Here is a 19,652-nt window from a genome sequence, read left to right on the forward strand (position 1 = left end):
CACTACATCTTAGGAATCTTCTGGGCTCAATTCACAGTGGCAGTTTTGTCTTTAAAAATTTCAATCTCATTCCTCACCCTTCAACAACAACTTGTTTGGAATTGTGTGTAACACTGAAAGTATACAGTTGCAATGTATTTACACACCAGCCGTGAGAGGTTGATATTTATTTTATTATGTAATAAACCCAGGAAGAGAGCCAGTATGGTGTAGTAGTTTGAGTGTTGAACTACTACTCTGGAGACTAGGGTTCAAAAACCTGCTGAGCCATGGAAGCCCCTTGGGTAACCTTGAGGAAGTCACATACACCTAGCCCCAGAAAACGTCATGATAGGGTTGCCTTAGGGTCTCCATAAGCCAGAAATGATTTGAAGGCACACAACCAACAACAACATCTAAACCAAGGATGTATTGGTTGCTGCAGTGCTGATAGGGAAAACTGTGTGATTGATATCACTGCCATTCTTGTAGTGTCATCTATCTTCAGAGAGTCTTAAGAGTGCATCTACAATGTAGAAATAATGTAGTTTGAGATCACTTTAACTGCCAGGGCTCCATCCTACAGAATCCTGGTATTTGTCATTTTGTGAGGAACCAGCACTCTTTAGCAGAAAAGGCTATTGACCTCGTAAAACTACAAATCCCAGGATGCCACAATATTTAAAGCGGTGTCAATCTACATTATTTCTACAGTGTAGGTGCACCCAGAAGCTGTGACTCCTGAGCAGACCATAATATATCTGGTGGCTATTTCAGTGGCTACTGCTGGTAAATTAAGTCAGAGCTGAAAAACTGTTTTGGCATTGTAAGGACAAGTAATATATCACTCTTCAATATGACGTAGAGGTTTTCACAGCTAGCATCCATAGTTTTCTGTGGGCTTTTTGAGCTGTGTGGCCGTATTCTGGAGGAATTTATTCCTGACGTTTCACCTGCATCTCTGACTGGCATCTTCAGAGGCTGATGCCATGGAGGTGTGTGGAATATATACATCTGTGGATCTCTGTTTGGGAGGAAGTGGTTTGTTCATGTTAATGGTGGAGGTAGTTTGTGTGTTGTATTGTGTTGAATGGCATAGCTCTAGGCTGTACACATAGCTCATACTTTGCTCGTTTTCATGCCATGGAGGGAACCAGCCCTCTTTCCTGGTTAGAAGTGGAATGGAGGTTTTTTTTCATCTTAGTAATTTGCTCTTCAAATTTGTTCCAGGTGTCAATTGTGGACAGCGGTGTGCGGGGGACCATTGCAGTAGGGCTGGTGCCTCAGTACTATAGCTTGGACCATCAGCCTGGATGGCTACCGGATTCAGTTGCTTACCATGCTGATGATGGCAAGTGAGTTCACAGCTACCCTTGCAGAAAGTTTAAGAGTTGTTTCCCATATGTCACTTTCTCTAGATGGGAGTAGGACAGAGTCGGGCAGTAGGATGCTCTCCAAATATTAGATTGTATCCTATTGTCTCTCACCATTAGCTATGTTGATAAGGGATAATGGAAGTTGCAGCTCAAGTATGTTCTGGAGGGCCACCCTATCCCCACAATTAACCATGTTGGCTGGGGATGATGGCAGTTGGAGTCAAACATTGTGAAGGAACTGTTTTAGATAATATATACATCTCATGACTGGTTCTGTCATGTGTGAGAGAAAGAAGATGGCTTTCTTTTCTGAGATGGTACAAGTTCTTGTATTCAAAATAACTAACCTTTTCTTTAAAATCTAAACAAAATGCTGTCATACACTGCAGATTTTTTTTGTGAAAACACAAAAGGCCTTTAATCTTTTCAATTAATTTACTAAACAGTATAGCCCTGGAAAACCTCACTGCTCGTGGGTCATATGTGAACATTACACAGGTCTGTTTTTACTCTGTATGTTTATGAGTGAGAGACCGAGAGAGAGAGAAATTGATAAGCGGGCAGGAGATATCTTGCACATGTACACAGTGTAAAACCACAGCACAAGCAGTGTTAACACAAGAGAAACACAATTGCCAAACAGAAGAGGGCCAGCTCATTCTCCTGGAAGCCCCAAGTGCTATAGTCCGTATCTTGCTGCTCCAGGTAAAGCTCCCCAGGGACCCTGGTAGAGTTCAAATAGAAGACTAGTCCTTTTGTTTTCCCCCTACATCAAGGGGTCATTTTAACATAGGGAACTGCCTTAAACACTGAGTTAAACCATTGATATATGTCTGTATTCCAACTTGCCTGAATATTTTCTTGCTTGCTAATGGTTTTAGTTATGCCTAATTTATAAGAAGTTGTTAATGGTTTTTACTGTTTTTAGTGTTTTGTCATTTGTGATTTGTAGTTGTTGATCTCACTGTTTTTCTTTATGTTATAAAATACTCTCAATGTTTTAAAAAAGAAAAGCCCTATAGAAAGGCTTTTAAAAAATAAATCTGTACTCTGAGGTGGGCACAGTTTGTTGCTGGACTGCATCTTTCAGTGTTCCTTACCATTTACTATGCTAGGTAGGGATAATGGAAATTGCAGTTCAAAAATATCCAGAGGGCCACCTGATTCAATCCCTCATGTGTACTGCAAGATGGGGGGGGGGGGGGACCCAGTAACCCCACCTAAGTCCCTGTTTTTTTTGTTTGCTTTAAACCTTTTTTTTTTTGTTTAATGTATAAGACTATACTAATATAGGACTAAATAAGAGAACTAAGTAGCAAAATGCAATTCAAATGTTATGGTCACTAGTTTAAATAATAATTATTCCTTAAAAGGTTCTCTTTTAAAGCAGGTTGTTTTGGGTGAACTTAAGTGAATTGAAGGACTTGTTTTTGAATGGTACTTGTTGCATGATAAAATAAAGTGGTTAAAAAGAAGCAACTGACCCTGGATACTGGTCTAACAATGAGCAACTGCCAATAAACTGTTAAAGTTAAAATGTTTAAATTGAAACAGCCATTGTTATTTCGGTAAGAGAGTTGGAAAACAGTAATAATAGCCAGACTTTCTTAAAAATATGAATAATCAATTAAAAAGAATAGGCGTTTAAACCAGCCAACCCTGATATTCTTACTGGCAACAGGTCTCCAAACTGAACTAGAGATGCTGTGAATTTAACTTGGTACCTTCTGCATGCAGATCCTCCCACCGTACCACAGCCCTGTTTCCTAGTCCATTGGAACTAAGCTGAGTAGCAATTGGAAAGTGACACCTTGTACATGGAATTCCACAGGAGTCTCCAGTGGTGCTAGTTTTACTGTACATTTGGCAAGAGGCAAAGACCTTTTTCACCCTTCTCAGCATTACAAGCACCCATTGGACTTGATTGTTTCACTGACTGGAATTTTATACTGTGCTGTTTTCTAAACAAACAAACCCTTATTCTGTAAGTCATCCTGGAAATGCTGATTGGTCATGTAAAATTAGGATACACATTTAGCAATAAGCTCATTAACTGATTAATAGTAAAAGAAAGAGCCCAAGTCTTGAGTTCCATGGAAGAGGACTTGTAGCTGTTCACCCTGTGATTGCTGTACAGTGGACCCTTGTTATACGCTGGGGTTTGGTTCCAAGATCTCCCGTGTATAACAAAATCCGTGTATGCTCAAGTCCCATTACATATAATGACATAGCAAAATGGTGTCCCTTATTAAAAAAATGGAAAATCAAGGTAAATTTATACTTTTTTGGGACATTTTCAAACCGTGTATGCTTAAATCCATGTATAAAAAATCAGTGTATAAGAAGGGCCGACTGTATGCACATGCGGATATATGTATATGCAAGAGAGCCAGCACAGACTGAACACAACATTACTGCAGTTTTTTTTCAGAGACTCAGCACAACTGTTTTTGCTATGTCTCTTGACAAGTTTTGCATACTGTACTTGTTTGACAAGTCCCTAAGGTTGCCATTTCAGCATGGGCCACAGGGGTGACAGGGAACACTACAAAGGCTTATGGGAAAAGACTGTATGGTAGCACACAACCCTTTCCCAGCTTTAGCTTGACTTGACAGGCATGTGCCCTTGATGTTTTTAGGTATACTGCTGCCCTGGGCCAAATTGGACCCTATCCATTTCTTGACTTGCTGAGGTCACAGGCTTTTTCTTTAGACAAGTGGTTCTCAGACCTTGGCCTTCCAGATGTTTTGGGCTTCTTTTCCTAGAAGCCGCAGTTAGCTTGGCCAATGATCAGAGGTTCTGGCAGTTGAAGTCCTAAACATCTGGAGGATCAAAGTTTGAGAACCATTGCGTTTCCATCAGAACCTAACCACTGCATTCAAGGATCCAGGAAACATAACTGAGCTGGGATTCAGGCCTCCTTTTTGTATCAAGTGAATGTAGAAAGATCCCTTGTACTATTTAAGGACTCTCACAGAATTAAAGGCCCTCTTCAACATAATTTTGTGCATCATACTAAGCCTGCATGATAAAGACATTATATATCCATTTAATATTCTTTTCATGGTCTCCTTCTGTATTTGTCCATTCAGGCTTTACAACGGCCGAGCCAAAGGCCGTCAATTTGGAACAAAATGTAGTTCTGGGGACCGAATCGGTTGTGGTATTGAACCAGTGTCTTTCGAAGTCCAGACAGCCCAGATATTCTTTACCAAAAATGGGAAGAGGGTGAGTTCTGAACCTTTTTTCCCCAGTTGGAAATGAAAGGAGAAGTTGTCTGAAGACATGTTATGCAACAATTTTGCTGAAGCTTGTTAATATAGGCATGGGAATATGTGGCTTTCCAGATGATGATGAACTGCAAGTCCCATCAGCCTTGGCCAACATCAGTGCAGAAGGAAGATGAGAGTTGCAGTCTAAAAACATCTGGAGAGTCACAGGTTACCCAGCTCTGTGTTAATGCCTTAAGGGGATGACTGTTCAGGAATGCTGTGTACTTTGTCACTGAATTCCAGGAAAGGAGGATGTAAAGCATAAACAACAGATGTAAAAGAGCATTGTGAGTATTCCCCCTGTTGCCAGTTCAAAGGTTTCCCTGTGACAACCCCATCGAATTCATGACAGATGAGGTTTGACCCAGAGTAGGAGGTCGCTTTGCACACACACCTTTATAAATATTTGAGAATCTTAAGCAGATCCTGGTGAGAGAATCCTGTGGCAGGTGAGACTGCATTTTTAAATCCTTCACCATTAAAAGAATTCCTTGACTGTATAAAGAAAACTAAACATATCGGGGGGGGGGGGGGAGGGAATTGTGCTGTAACCTTTGATGCAGGTTATCCCCACCTTGATAGTTTTCTAAGTTCAGTCTTTTTTATTGAATTGTGTTGAATTATTCCACCTGCAGTCTGAAATGGTATGGCCTTTAAATTCTCCCAGTTCACTCTAACATTTTGTTCTGTTTAATCTGTAAATACGCTTTCTTACCATGAGGCTACACCAGCCCATACAGCAGAATGGACACAGCAATTATTTATGCCAGGGCACTTGGCTTCCTCCCACAGGTGGGCTCGACTATCATGCCACTTTCCCCAGAGGGGCTCTTCCCAGCCGTGGGGATGCACTCGCTGGGGGAAGAAGTCCGACTCCATCTCCATGCAGAGCTTGGCAACGAGGAGGAAGATGACAGCATCATGATGGTGGACAGCTATGAGGATGAGTGGGGCCGACTGCATGATGTAAAAGTCTGCGGCACAGTGAGTGAGCATCTCCTGGAATGCGTGGAGTGTGACAGACATCTCTAGTGGGGCATCTGTGCTTTGAGGATGGGCTGAATGAAAGCCAAACTAGAACCCAATACCTGCACTCCAAAGTGCACATCCAGGAGGGTGTCCTGTCACCCTTTGCTGTTATTTTGAACAGAGAACTGGGATAATCTGATATTTATTTATTTGGAAGCCAAATGGTGCTACCCCAAAATAAGTTAATGGCCCCTCTATACTTGGGAAACCTACTATGTTAGTCTGGAATATCAGTATGGAAAGGGATCTTGTAGCACCTGTCCCTGTGTATCTGAGGAAGTAGATCAAGTCTACAAAAGCTTATGCTACAGTTTGTCTCAGAGGTGCCACACTAAAGTGTATATAAGTGTATTTAAATTGTTAAATACTTAAATTATCCCAAACTGGACTGGTGAGGCATGAAATATTGAGGTGATGGGTTAGGGGTAGGCAAATTTCAGTATTCCCCCCTGTGGGCCCTTAACCTCTTTGGGTTTGTTGAACCCACCTTTTATCTGTGTTTCCCTTCTGTAACAAGCTGCAGAGCCTGCCCTGCATTGTTTAACATCTGCTTGTTTTTCAAAACCAGACTTCTGACCACTTCTAGTTTCATCGGTGAGTGTTTTCATTTGTGTCAGTAAGTCCCTTAGAGCATTGCAGGGCAAAAGCAAATAGCTCCTGTGGCACTGCTTTTGCCCACTCCTAGTGTAATGATAAGAAACACAGGGGGGAGGCAGAAGAGGGATTAGTCTGCTCAAGCCCCTGTTTGGCTGGGGAGGTGGAAAGGATGTTTGCTATAAGAGTAAACCTTCCTAGTCTGCACTATACAAGGATGCTTTAGGAGACAGAAAGAAAAAGAGCACTCTTTCCTACCCTTCAGAACATGCCCCTCCCATAGGTAATAACCTAATGCTAAAAGTAAGGGCTAGTAGCAAATCCTATAGAACAGACCTGGGGAAGGGACCAGGTGGAGTGAAAAAGGGAAAGATAATACCTTTCTTCCTTCCCTATTGCCCTCTTGTTCTCTCCCAGCTTGGCCAAGATCATTCACTGAGTGAACTTGGAACTCTCTCAGCCTTAGGGGAAGGCAATGGCAAACCTCTTCTGAACAAATCTTGCCAAGAAAAACCCATGATAGGATCACCTTAGGGTCGCTATAACTCATAAGTGACTTGAAGGCACACAACACATATGATTCCACAGAGTAGGTGGCCATCTCAGCATCTTTCATGTTTCAAAACGTGGTGGTGGGGCAACTTTCTCAACAGACAGTGAGAGACGTGGAGAAGCAAAAGCTGGCTGCTCCATGGGGGGTGGGTGGGTGAAGGATTGAATGTCTAGGGCTGATGTGAAGGCCACAGAAAAGTTTGGGGAAAAAACCATTTTTGTTCATGTTTTTCTGAATCATGCTAAAATAAAATTTTCCATAATTGATTTTCTTCCTTTTTTTATTTTTTTCTTCTCTCTCCCCCCCGCCCCAGTTTTTTGACTCCCTCCAAGAAAAAAACTGGGGGGGGGGGGGAACAAGAAAAATTGAAAAAAATGAAGGAAATCAATTATGGAATATTTTATTTAAGCATGATTCTGGAAAACGCAAACAAAAAGGGGTTTTTCTCCAATTTTTTTTGCAGGCCTTCACATTTTTAGGACTGACCTCTTTGAAGTGCATCATTGCCAGCACAAGAAAAGGATAGCTGCTTGACATTGTGATAGTGTAAAGGTTAAAAAAAAATCACACACCCCCATTAAGGTTGTTGGCAAAAAATAATCTGACCTTGATTTTGTGGAAGATCTGAACTATTAGCTTCCTGTTTTCCTTGCTTATTTTGAGATTTGAATCTCATGTTGCACAGAATCCACTGGAAGTGTAAGATGGAACCTGTTGGGCTTGGACTTACCCTATTCCTCCCTCGGCAGGAGGTGCCAAGAGGGCTGGAAGCTGGAGGCCGGACAGAAAACTCCTCTTAGGGGCGAATCCCTGGGCTACCAGCTGCTGACATACTAGCACTCTGAGATTTGTCCTGCTCTGTTTTTTGCCCTTAAAAGCATTTTCACTGCCTCTTGTAGTCTCAAATTGATTTTTTGGCAACATATGAAGACAGTGGGTAAGAAGATTTTGCTAGCTTTTCTTAACCTCAGGAAGAGTAGGGCCGAATATGAAAAGTGAGATAATCTGGGGGAATTTTTTTTTTTTTTGGTGGGGGGGGGGGAGTTCTAGTTAAATGGGTCCTGAGGTCAAATCAAGCTTGACTTCTCTGTAGAAACTACAATATCTACCGGGAGACTGGGAGATGACATGCCTTATTGGAAAAGATGATAATACTGGGGAAAGTGAAAGGCAGTAGGAAAAGAGGAAAACCTTATCATATGTGGATCAACTTCATCAGTGAAACTATGGTTATCCTGAATTTGCAAGACCTGAGCAGGCTTGTTGATGAACGGTCATTTATAAGGTTGGATGTCGGTCATTTATAAGGTTGCCATACGTCAAAGCCAATTTGACAGATTGATAACAACAGCTGGTAACTTGATGATCTAGTAAATGCATGCCTTTCTATTGACTATCATTCTTCTCTTCACATACAGTATTCTGAGTCTGGCTCATTCTCTGATCCTTGTTTTGACACTTTTTTATTCAATCCTTTGATTTTTGGCTTGCATTGTTGCTGGGCACTCCAGGTATAAAACTGCATCTCTTGCAAAGTGACTTTGGGTCCTCATGGTACCTGTTCTGGAGCTGCAGATACAGTGCGTCCTCGCCTTATGCGGGGGATCCATTCTGGATCCCTTCGCGTAAGGCGAATTCCGCCTATGCTCGAGTCCCATTGGAAACAATGGGGCTCGTGCGCGGTGGCGCGGTGGTGCGGGTGCACGTGGGGCGCAACGGGGGCGCGCGCCCATTCAATTGAATGGGACGCGCCGCCTTTTCTGCCCCGCGCGCGTGCCGCGGCTTAACCACGTATGCTCAAGGCCACGTATGGCGTGGGCGCACTGTATATTTGTTTGTCACTGGATGAGAGGTGTTAAACTGAGGCTTGGAGAAAGGCTGTTGCATGGTTTATAAATCTTCCCTTCCTCCCTCCCCCGGCTAGTGCTGGTGGTTCTGTTATTCTTTCTTATAATGTCCCATTTGGTTTGCTGACTCTCAGGTTAAACAAAAGGCTGACTCTCTCAGGCAAAACATGCCAGTTCAGACCATGAATGTAAATCCGTAGACGAATGGTCCCTCCCCAAAACTTTTTTTTTTAAAAAACTTTTATATAGAAAACCAGTATTATAGGTAGAGAGATGTTAGATGTTTTTTAATGCGCAAGAATATGTTTTCTCAGTTTGTAATTGGATTTTTTAAAAGTATGATTAAGAAGAAATTTTAAACAATAAAAAGTAGAAAGAGAGCCAGCGTGGCGTAATGGTTTGAGCATTAGACTATGACTCTGAGACCAGGGTTCGATTCCCGCTTGGCCATGAAACCTACTGGGTGACCTTGGGCAAGTTACATGCTCTTAGTCTCAAGGGAAGGCAATGGCAAAACCCCTCTGAACATATCTTGTCAAAAAATCATATTCTCGCAGATATCGGCTCAGATTCTCCATCTAGCAGGCAAAGCACAATACACTTGTCCAGTGCCTTGTGTTCCCCCTGCCCAGGAAACTCATGAGTTCTGTGAGGAACCACTACAGCTGCTTCTTCCTGATGGAGAGGAGAAGGAAAATGAGGACAGCTCAGATAATGTAGAAACATGTAGTCTTGGCCTGGAGGGACAGGAAAGAAGGGTAAGGAAAGTGTGGATGGAAGAGGTGACAATATTGTCTAGTTTCCTGTGTATTTTGGACAATGCTGTTCCATTCAGAACGCTTCCTCCCTGCCCCTACCACTGAAGGGACAGGAATCCTATGCTACTCCAGATCATAGAGTCATAGAGTTGGAAGAGACCCCAAGGGCCATCCAGTCCAACCCCCTGCCATGCAGGAAATCTCAATCAAAGCATCCCCGACAGATGGCCATCCAGCCTCTGTTTAAAGACCTCCAAGGAAGGAGACTCTATCACCTTCCGAGGAAGTGCATTCCACTGTCGAACAGCCCTTACTGTCAGGAAGTTCCTCCTAATGTTCAGGTGGAATCTCTTTTCCTGTAGCTTGCATCCATTGTTCCGGGTCCTGTTCTCTGGAGCAGAAGAAAACAAGCTTGCTCCCTCCTCAATATGACATCCCTGCAAATATTTAAACAGGGCTATCATATCACCTCTTAATCTTCTTTTCTGTTGAACAGAACAGAAAAGTCCAACAGAACTTCTCCCAACATGCTGGGAGATGTTGGACAACAACTCCCAGCATTCCTCACCATTGGGTATGCTAGGCTAGGGCAAAAGAGATTTGGAGTTTAGCAAAACTGGGAGGGCTGCATGATTCCCATCGCTCCCCAACAGTCTTCATGAGGGCTAGAATCATAATAGGCTTGTTTTCTGCTGCAGAGCAAAAACTAGAGTTCTCAGAAATTCAGTAGAGCAGCTTTCTACAGGAAACCAGCTTCTGGGTTTTGTGGGGGTGCCGAAAATCAGCATCCTCCCCCACCCAAAATGTTTCTTGCACGTCTGTTGGTGTTGGCTGTTACCACTTCTGGCTGTGAACCATCCAAACCAGATGTTTCTCCAGCTTCATTTGTAAAAACATTCATTAAGAGAGAGAGAGAGACTTACTGATTTTGAATGCTAAGTTGCTTGACACTGTTGTGGGTTAGAGAAAATATCACAGGGGCAGTGATGGGTGGGAGGGGAGGGGGAACCACAAATTCTAAAATTGTTCTTATTTTGTCCTGTCCACAGCAGCCTTAAGGGAGTTATTTGGCACCTTTTCTTAAGACAGCAAGCAGCCCATTGTGTATTGGAAAATCTTGCAACCCTTCTCCTTTTTAAGAACACCAAGTTCTTCTGTCCTTTCTTAACAGAGTCAGGCTGTCATTCTTGGGAATAATATGTCACACTGTTGGAAAGCTGATTAGTAATGTGCAGTTTTTTTAAAAACGCATGTTATTGGATAGTTCCAAAAAAGTGGCATCTTGGGACATGTCAGAGAATGCATAAAATATTGCAAGTCATATGTTGGACTTTTAATGGATTAAAATTAAGCAAAACTACAAGAAGCCCAGGTTTTTTTTTTTGGGGGGGTGGGATTCCCAAATTTCCTGCATGGGATATGTTAATGAATTGCAGCACAGAATCTGTGAACTAAGCAATGAGAACTTTCCTGTGTATTTTGAACATAATCACAAACAACATTTATACTTGCTTAGGAAAAGAATATTTAAAAGTAGGAGTTACTGAAGTAAAATGACTAAGAAACATGCTCTGTGAGTTAATGGATACTGGCAAAATCTCAAAGTTTGGGAAGCCTTTTCCATCATTGCAGTGTAACATTTTTGCATAGATAGTATCTGTGTAATTCCTTATGAGGCAGAAATCCATTATGAATGGATGAAGGAAGTAAAATGAGGCACAAGCTGAGGATCTCTTTCTTCCTTATAGAGTAATCTTTGGGAATGCTAAGATATAAGAATACTGAGTGTACTAACATTAAAAACACTTCAGTTGAAAGAATGCTGCTAATCTGCAGGGTTTTGTTATGTGTGAGGCTTTCAATATTCTTTTGAGTGCTGATTCATAGCCACTTAGTTTTGTGTGTTGTCTTTCTTGGGTGCCTCATTCAAGATCTCCTGAAATTGGGGTTGCCATAAGTGAGGACCTCCAAACCGGGACAAATGTAGGACAAATGCAGGACAACATTTTCAAATGTAGGACACATTTTAAAAAAATGGAGGACACGCAAAAAAAATGAGGCTTTTTTAGAAATGTTCATATAAATGCATGTTTCTTAGGCATGATCAAAATGGAGGACATTTTGACATTATTCGTAGACAGATCACGGAAATGTACTTCCCTTTCTGGCCACCCCCCTCTCCCCATTCCAAACAGCACATTTGAGCATTGAACATGGCTTTCTTTTAACATTGCCTCTTGCATATTTCAGAGGCTTATTCCACAAACAAACCCTTTGGTCAAGGGACTTTGGTTTTTCTTCATTTTGACTTGTTTTGTCTGTATTCCTCCCCACTAAATAAAGGAGACATGAAATGGAGTTAATGGGAACAAGTTGTTAAACAAAAAAGTCTTGTGAGACTCTGTAGGCAAGAGGTGCACCATGTTAAGAACTGCATTAAGCACACTTAGGCTGCTGCCACACTGCTTTCACTCTCATCGCTCCATCCTATGGAATCCTGGGATTTGTAGTTTGTTGTGGTGCCAAGGCTGGGCTTTGAAATCTCAGGCATAAGAGAGGCAAAAGGCTTGGGCTGCATCTACACTGGAGAAATAATCCGGTTTGAGACCACTTTAACTGTCTTGGCTGAATGCTATGGAATTCTGGGAATGGTGGTTTGTTCCAGCACCACAGCAGAATGGCAGTTAACCCCTGGAAAGCTCTCTGACCAAGGTGGCCAATGCCCTCACCCCAAAATGTAGGGCACCCAAGCAAAAAAATGTAGGACATGGCCAAAAATAAAAGCTAAAAACACCCATGTAATTATAAATCCATGCTTCTTAGCCATGATCCAAATGGAGGACATTTTGAAATTTGACAGAAGAGGACATGTCCTGGAAAAGGAGGAGGATGTCTGGTCACCTTGTCTCTGGTCCAAAATACACTGCAGAAATAAAACAATGCTGGACTGAAATGCCCAGAGTTCCTCACCAAAGCTGCATCCACACTGAGGAAATAATCCAGTTTGAGAGTGACTTAACTGTCCTGGGTTAGTGCTGGGGAATGCTGGGAATTGTGGTACATTGTGGCCCCAGAGCTATCTCTGACAGGGAGTCCCATAACCCTCCAAACGTAGTTGAACTGCAGTGCCCAGGATGCCTCCCCAGGTGCATCCACACTGAGGAAATGGTCCAGTTTGAGACTGCTCAGTGCTGGGGAATCCTGGGAGTTGTAGTCTATTGTGGCCTCAGAGCCATGACTGACAGAGAAGTCTCAATGTCTCCCAAACACTCGCATTCCCAGGATTCCGTAGCACTGAGTTAAAGCAGTCTCAAAGTGGGTTATTATTCCTGCAGTGTGTGTGAGAGATATAAAAGCTAGGGACTGGATTCATTTGGAGGATCTCTGTGTCCAAAACACACTGCTTGGACTGCCAGGGCTCAGTGCTATGGAATCCTGGGAATGGTAGTTTATTGTGGCACCAGAGCTCTCTGACAGGGAAGGCCAAATGCCTCACAGACCCCAGAATTCCAGAGCATTGAGCTTTGGCAGTTAAAGGGGTCTCAAAGTGCAGAGGGGGGGGGAGAGAGAAAAGCCAGGGAGTGTGAATGAGCTCTGAGAGGAGGAGGAGGAGGAGGAGGAGGAGGAGGAGGAGGGAGGGAGCCAAGGGAAGTGGCCAGGACCATCAGAGGAGCCCCTGCTTTTCCTCATCATCGCAGCCTTCTCACTGCTGGCAAGAGGCTCTGCCCCCAGCCAGGCAACGCCTCCATTCAGTCTCCTTTTGTCAAAAGAGCTCTGGTGCCACAAGAAACTACAATTCCCAGAATCCCATAGCACTGAGCCATGGATGTTTAAGGGGGGGGTCAAACTATTTCTGCAGCCTTTGCTACCCCAAAGCCTTCTATTATTTACCAGCAACTTGCAAGGCAAAATCTCTTCCTTCCAAGCCATTGAAAACCAACCCAAGGGGAGGGCTGATTGCTTCTTTCCCATTGGTCAGCTTCGGGAGAAATTTGCATATTACAAGTAAAGGTGTTTAGGGCCTCAAAAACGACCCTGTGATAAAGAATTACAACAATACTGAGTGGTAGACATTTAAAAGATGAGGAGGCATTTAGACTCCCAGGGAAACAGGAACGATTGATGGCCTTTTTTTCTTTGCTCACTGTAACCTGAAAGTAATGCCTTTTGCAGGGTATATATACCAAGTGGGCTGGCAATAGCTCTGAGTGGCAGATGTCTTGAAGCCCTGCTCTCTAGGCTTAAGTCAGGCAGGGAGCCATGGGGAGGGCTGGAGCTGCCTCCAGGGCCTTGCTGGGGGGGGAGGTCCCGGGGGAGGGGCCAAACTGGGGCGGGACTGTGTGGCCCCGCCCCAAACTGGGAAAGTCCCGCCCCCAGGCGGGATATGGCAAGCCTACCTGAAATCATTTTTTTGGAAATGGGTGAACTCCCTACATGATGTTGAACAATATCTTTCATCAATCAAAGCTAGCAGAGCTAATCCAAAAGCAAAGTGGTGAAGAACGATTGCAATAAATTATTATCACTAGTGTGCGTGTCACATGTTCCTTATTCCTGCCCTGATTTTTTTTTTTTGCTTTACATTTGGATTGGTGTAGCAAATTAATGACATCAAGGCCAGATCTGGATCCGTTCTCTTCTGCCTAAATTTTAATTTAGGTTTAGACTCCAAAAAATGAGGAGTAAAGATCAGACAAAGGAATATCAACAGTCTAAGATAGGCAGATGACACCATATTACTAGGAGAAAACGTCAAAGACTTGGAACAGTTATTAAGGAGGGTCAAAGAAGAAAGTGCATAGGCAGGGTTACTTCTGAACATAAATGCTGAACACGGCCATGGAGGAACTACATAATTTCAACCTAGATAATGCGGAAATGGAACTAGTTAAAGAGTTCCTGTGTCTTGGATCAAATATTGAACAGAATGGAGACTACTTGTATAGGATCTATACAAATTCAACCCAGACAATGAGAAAATAGGTCAAACATTGACCAGAAGAAGGACAGTAGTCAAATAATCAGAAGAACACTAGGAATAGGAAGGACAGCAATGAAAGAACTAGACAAGATCCTGAAGAGTAAAGAGATACAACTGAGCACAAAAATTAAAATTGTACAAGCCATATACGGATGTGAGAGCTGGACAGTGAAGAAACAGGACAAAAAGAAAATCAATTCATTTGATCTGTGGTGCTGGAAAAGAGTGCTGAGGATACTATGGACAGCCCCCCCCCCCAAAAAAAAAAAAAAAACCCAAACAAAAGGATTCTTGAACAATTCAAACCTGAAATCTCCCTGGTAGCCAAAATGATCAAATGGATGTTGTAGTTTGGCCACATCATAAAAAGGTATGACTCATTAGAAAAGACAAGATGCTAGGAAAGGTAGAGGGAAGTAGAAGACAAGGAAGACCTTTAACAAGATGATGGACTCAATCAAGGAGGCTACAGGCCTGAATTTGCAGGACCTAAACAGAGCAGTGGAGGACGGGGTGTTTGAGATGTCTCATCCACAGGGTCATCATGAGTCAGGATTGACTGGAGGGCAGTTGACAACAACATGGTGACAAAAATGGTTTATCTTTAGAGTCCCATTTATGAAGGAAGAAGAAAAATCTGTTTGCTGCATCTCTGCTGCTATTCCTAAAGACCCCTATAATTCTGTCTTAAGCTACAGTCCCACAGCCCCTGCAAGGGCATCACAGGGGTTGTTTGGATCTTTACTCCAAGGCTGCAAGAGAGGTCAGATTTCCAGATTTGTCCTTACATCTGCCACTCATGTCCATTGTGGAGACAGAGTTGACCTTACCCATATTACAATTTACAAGAAAAGAGATTCCACCTCAACATTAAGAAGAACGTCTTTGGCTGTGGAGTAGACTGCCTCAAATGGTGGTGGACTCTCCTTTTTGGAGGTCTTTAAACAGAGATTGGATGGGAATCTTTCAGGAGTGTTTTAGTTGTACATTCCAGTGTAGGATGGATTGGACTGGATGGCCCTTGCAGCCTCTTCCAACTCTATGAGTCTTTATTTTCTGGGCATTAGGAGCAGATCAGGGCAAGATTTGGGTGTCTGATGTTTCCTAGGGTAAGTAAATAAGGAGCTCTGAGACAAACATCTTCCACTGGTACATGGGTACAGAATGGATGGTAGCTTCCATCATCCCTCACCATTGACTATCTTGGCTAGGGCTGCTGGGAGCTGAAGTCCAACAGTCTCTGGAGGGCATTCACCGCCTCTGCCCTAGCATGTAGCCTTATTTAGCATCAAGATTTGGAGACTGGCAGAATTAATATGTATCTAGCATATGTGCCACATATTCTTTAGTCAATGGGGCATGGCACTTTGAAGGGTGACAGAAGCAGGTGCTTTGGCCCTGAGGCCTTGCCTCACAGAAACCACCTGAGCTGTTCTCTGAGAAAGAACCAGATTCATGCTCAGCTGAAGGCACTGTAAGCCCTTTCCATCAGAAACCTTAAAGGCTGTCCCAAGCTCTCTCCCATATCTGGTGTTTTGCAGGCAAGAGCATCAATAAAGTGAGGCTTCAGGAAATATCAAGCAGGTATTCCAGACCTTTTCTTGAGAGCTGTTTGTTCCACCAGAATGAAATGGTCACTGGAGGTCACCTTGTGAGCCAAAGGTTGTGCTCCTGTATTAATTTCTTTACCCCTACCAAGACTTTGAATTGTCTACTTTTGCCAGCTCCATGCTATATACTGTTGGACAGATGCATTACGTCACAAATCCCTGATCAAGACACTGCAAGATAGCCAAGGCAGAAGGGGAAAGGCACAGTGTGGATGTGTAAATGGTATCTGGGTTTTGTTTTTTTTTGGTATGCTTGCTCAGGCTGGTGTGTACTATTCTACCTCCCCATCAAAACTCTCCAGATCCTTAAGACAAGAGTACACATATAGCAGCATATTAAATGTAATGTCATGTCCACAACACTGAGTGATGCCTTTACTTGGTTTATAACTTAATATATTTTCTTTTTCAGTCCACTAGATAATTGAGCATTTTTCAGTATGCACTTAACACATAAACAGTAAAACCAGAAATTTTAAATGCAACAAAAACAAGCACTTAGGTAGTTCAGTATATAAGAAGCTAAGGCTGTTGCCATGCTGCAGAAGTAATGCAGTTTGACACTGCTTTAACTGCCATGGCTTCATCTGTGGAATCCTGGGGTTTGCAGTTTGTTGTGGCACTAGAGCTCTCTGATAGAGAAGGCTAAATATCTTACCATACTATAAATCCCAGGTTGCCATACCACCGAGCCATGGCGGTTAGAACTAAATTGCAATAATTCTGCAGTGTAGATGCAATCTGACATAAGACAGAAGTAAAAACCTGAGAAAATGTAAAAGGTGTTCACCATTCATCACAAAGAATGGTGAGACTGGTACAGCTGAGCCTTCCCAGGAATAAAATATACCAAAGACATGGGGCTACCACCCAGAAGGCTCACTGTTCAGGTACCACCTACCTTTTTTCTAACAGCAGTAAAGGAGGACCTAAATAAGGGTCTCTGGGGAAGATCTTAATACAAGGTTCATGTGGAAGATGAAATTTCCTGAGCTGCTTATGTGCTACTCTGGTATTTTAACAGTGAGCACCTGTACTTTGATTTGCAATAGGAAATGGACTGAGTAGCATATTAAGCTTTGTTGTTGCTGTTTTATTTTAAAGGTTCTCTGTATTTAATGCTAGTAACCCAACTTCTGTATTTTGTTCTGGTTGTAGTTTTCCAAGTCTTTCTCCAAGGCAGCCCTAGCTATAATACATCACGGTAGCGCAAGCAGGATATTACCCAATAATTGCATGTGTGAAGCAGCTCTTTGGGGCCAAAGATCACATTGCACTTTCCTTTAAATCAAGGATGAAGAATCTGAAGCTGTCCAGATGTTGCTGGGGCTTTGCCTCCCTTCATTCCTGATCGTTGGACATTTTGAATGGGGCCAATGATGATTGGAGTCCAGCAACATCTGGAAGGCCACAGGCTTCCCATTGCTTCCTTTAAATTGGAGGTTTGTTATCCCCAGATAAATGTACAGATTCTAGTGGCTAGTGAAGCAATTAGCCTAGAGAGTTAAAAACAAAAGCGGTGGGCTCTGGAAACTTGTAAATGTTGATGTGGGAAGAAAAGAGTGGGAGAGTGTATGTTTAGAATCTTTCATTTGATAGAAGAACTGAGTTGGGTCTTTTCCATAAAAAATGTTTGGGAAAATTAGTACTTGGGTCTTTCAAGGTAGAACCTAATGGTTTAGTTGACATGCATTTTATAAACTCACGAAAGGCATACCCCCCTCCAGCCCATACCTGCTTATTGTTGGAAGATGTAGAAATGGTCTGGATAGTAGGCTGCCGTGTAGATTTTGCCTGATACTTCCTAGTGAAGGTGGCTTTTGGGGATTGGTTTAGTGTATGATGTTTTAGAGAGAGAGAGAGAGACTCTGCTAGTATGACATAGTGGTTTGAGTGTTGGACTCTGGAGACCTGGCTGCAAATCCCTGCTCAGCCATGGAACCACACTGGATGACCTCAGGCCAGTCTCACATTCTTAGCTTCAGAAAACCATGTGATAGATTACACACACACACACACACACACACACACAGAGAGAGAGAGAGAGAGAGAGAGAGAGAGAGAGAGAGTCTCCTTTATCTGGAATTCAAAAATCCAAAATGTTCCAAAACCCCAAACTATTTTTGTGGGTGGCTTAGATAGTAACACCTTTGTTTTCTGATGGTTTGGTGTACACAGACTTTGTTTCAGGCACAAAATTATTAAAAATGTTGTATAAAATTACCTTCAGGCTATGTGTATAAAGAGTATATTAAACATAAATGATTTTTTGTTTAGATTTGGATCCTATCTCCAAAATCTCTCATTATGCACATACATATAAATACAAGTACAGTATTCCAAACTCCAACCCCATACCATCCCAAACACCTCTGGTCCCAAGCATTTTGGATAAGTGAGACGCAACCTGTGGGTATAATTTATTAAAATACATTTTTAAACTATAACACCATGTATAAGGGGTTCTATAATACAAAGCAAAAATAAATTAAAGCATACATAGGAACATAAAAAACATACAAAACTACAAGGCCATTACTGTTACAAAAATAAAAAAATGGGGGGGGGGAGTAACAATGACTTCCAACTTTTCAACTGATAGTTATAAATGAAATAATACCTAACTTCCTCCATCATCAATCTCTTAAATTCCTACTATTTATTAATTCTGCTGATCTTCAAATCCCACTATTAAGCAATTCCCTTGTTGCATCTGTAAGAAAGCATGGTGTTCTAATTTATCTTTCTTTTCCAACAGTAAGTGGGTGAACTGGCTCAGTTAAAAAACAACAACGCAGGAATCAAAGTCCTGGAAGCTGAAGGGCCAAATGCCTGCAAATTTCACCACATGAAGAATAAATTTAGCACCTTGTTCAACTTAAAAGGAGACATTGTTGGGCATGCATTGCAGTTGGCTTAGGTAGTTGTACTTTTGCTTGAGAGAGCACACTGTCACTTGTGCCAGGTATTAAGAGTGGAACAAGCAGGAAGGATGTTGGGATTCATGAGAACAGGGCGAGAAGGAGCTGGGTCCTGCCTTTTTGAGGCCTCACATGCTCCCTTTCTATCCTTGAGGCTTAAGTGTAAGCTGCCTTACTCCACAAAAGCTCCAGTCAAGAATGCAGAGAACAAGGAACTTGTCCTTCTTCCTTTTAAAGAAACCTCTGGTTCTTAGGAGTCTGATGGAAGTCCCGGACTTCTGTTTCGAGGGGTGTTGTTTTTAAACATTTTGCACTGGATGGAAGCCCAGCTTTTGTGATTTGTGGAGTAATGGCAGCTTCCTTCTAGGAAAAGCGAAGAGAAGGTGGCTGGTTTAGCCAGCTGGCTCACATAAAAACAAAAAAAGCCTTGCAATAATAAAACACAGGGTTGAAATAGTGAGGTGTGTGTGTTTTATTTGCACCAGTGCTGAGAGTTTACATAGGCAGAATAAAGGAGGGGGAAGTGAGCTGCAAGACTGTTTGTGCTGAGATGAGTTGCGATATTTTTTGAAGCCCACCACACATTAATAAAAACACTTCTTCCTGCTTGCATGTGGAAAATAAGTGCATCAGGAAGAGAGGTGAAAGTTTGCATGGAGGAAGATGTTTGTTTGAGCATTAAAAAACTTTGGTTGTTCACTTGTATGATTATTTCAATTTTCTTATGTACT

At 42.4% G+C, this 19,652-nt stretch overlaps 1 protein-coding gene across 6 annotated transcripts in view; it reads left to right on the plus strand.

Annotated features, from left to right (window-relative positions):
* Nucleotides 1-19,652, plus strand: part of LOC149322748 (SPRY domain-containing protein 3) — a 65,258-nt gene that overhangs the window by 6,403 nt on the left and 39,203 nt on the right. For all 6 annotated transcript variants that reach the window (XM_089482530.1, XM_089482531.1, XM_089482528.1 and 3 more), the window contains 3 exons: nt 1,210-1,334; nt 4,449-4,584; nt 5,421-5,612. In XM_089482530.1, coding sequence (XP_089338656.1) covers nt 1,210-1,334; nt 4,449-4,584; nt 5,421-5,612 — 453 coding nt within the window. The remainder of the gene's footprint in view (nt 1-1,209; nt 1,335-4,448; nt 4,585-5,420; nt 5,613-19,652) is intronic.

This window comes from Sceloporus occidentalis, unplaced genomic scaffold, assembly GCF_023333645.1.
Source record: "Sceloporus occidentalis isolate IW3139 unplaced genomic scaffold, rSceOcc1.0.p SCAF_1, whole genome shotgun sequence".
Taxonomy (NCBI): Eukaryota; Metazoa; Chordata; class Lepidosauria; order Squamata; family Phrynosomatidae; genus Sceloporus; species Sceloporus occidentalis.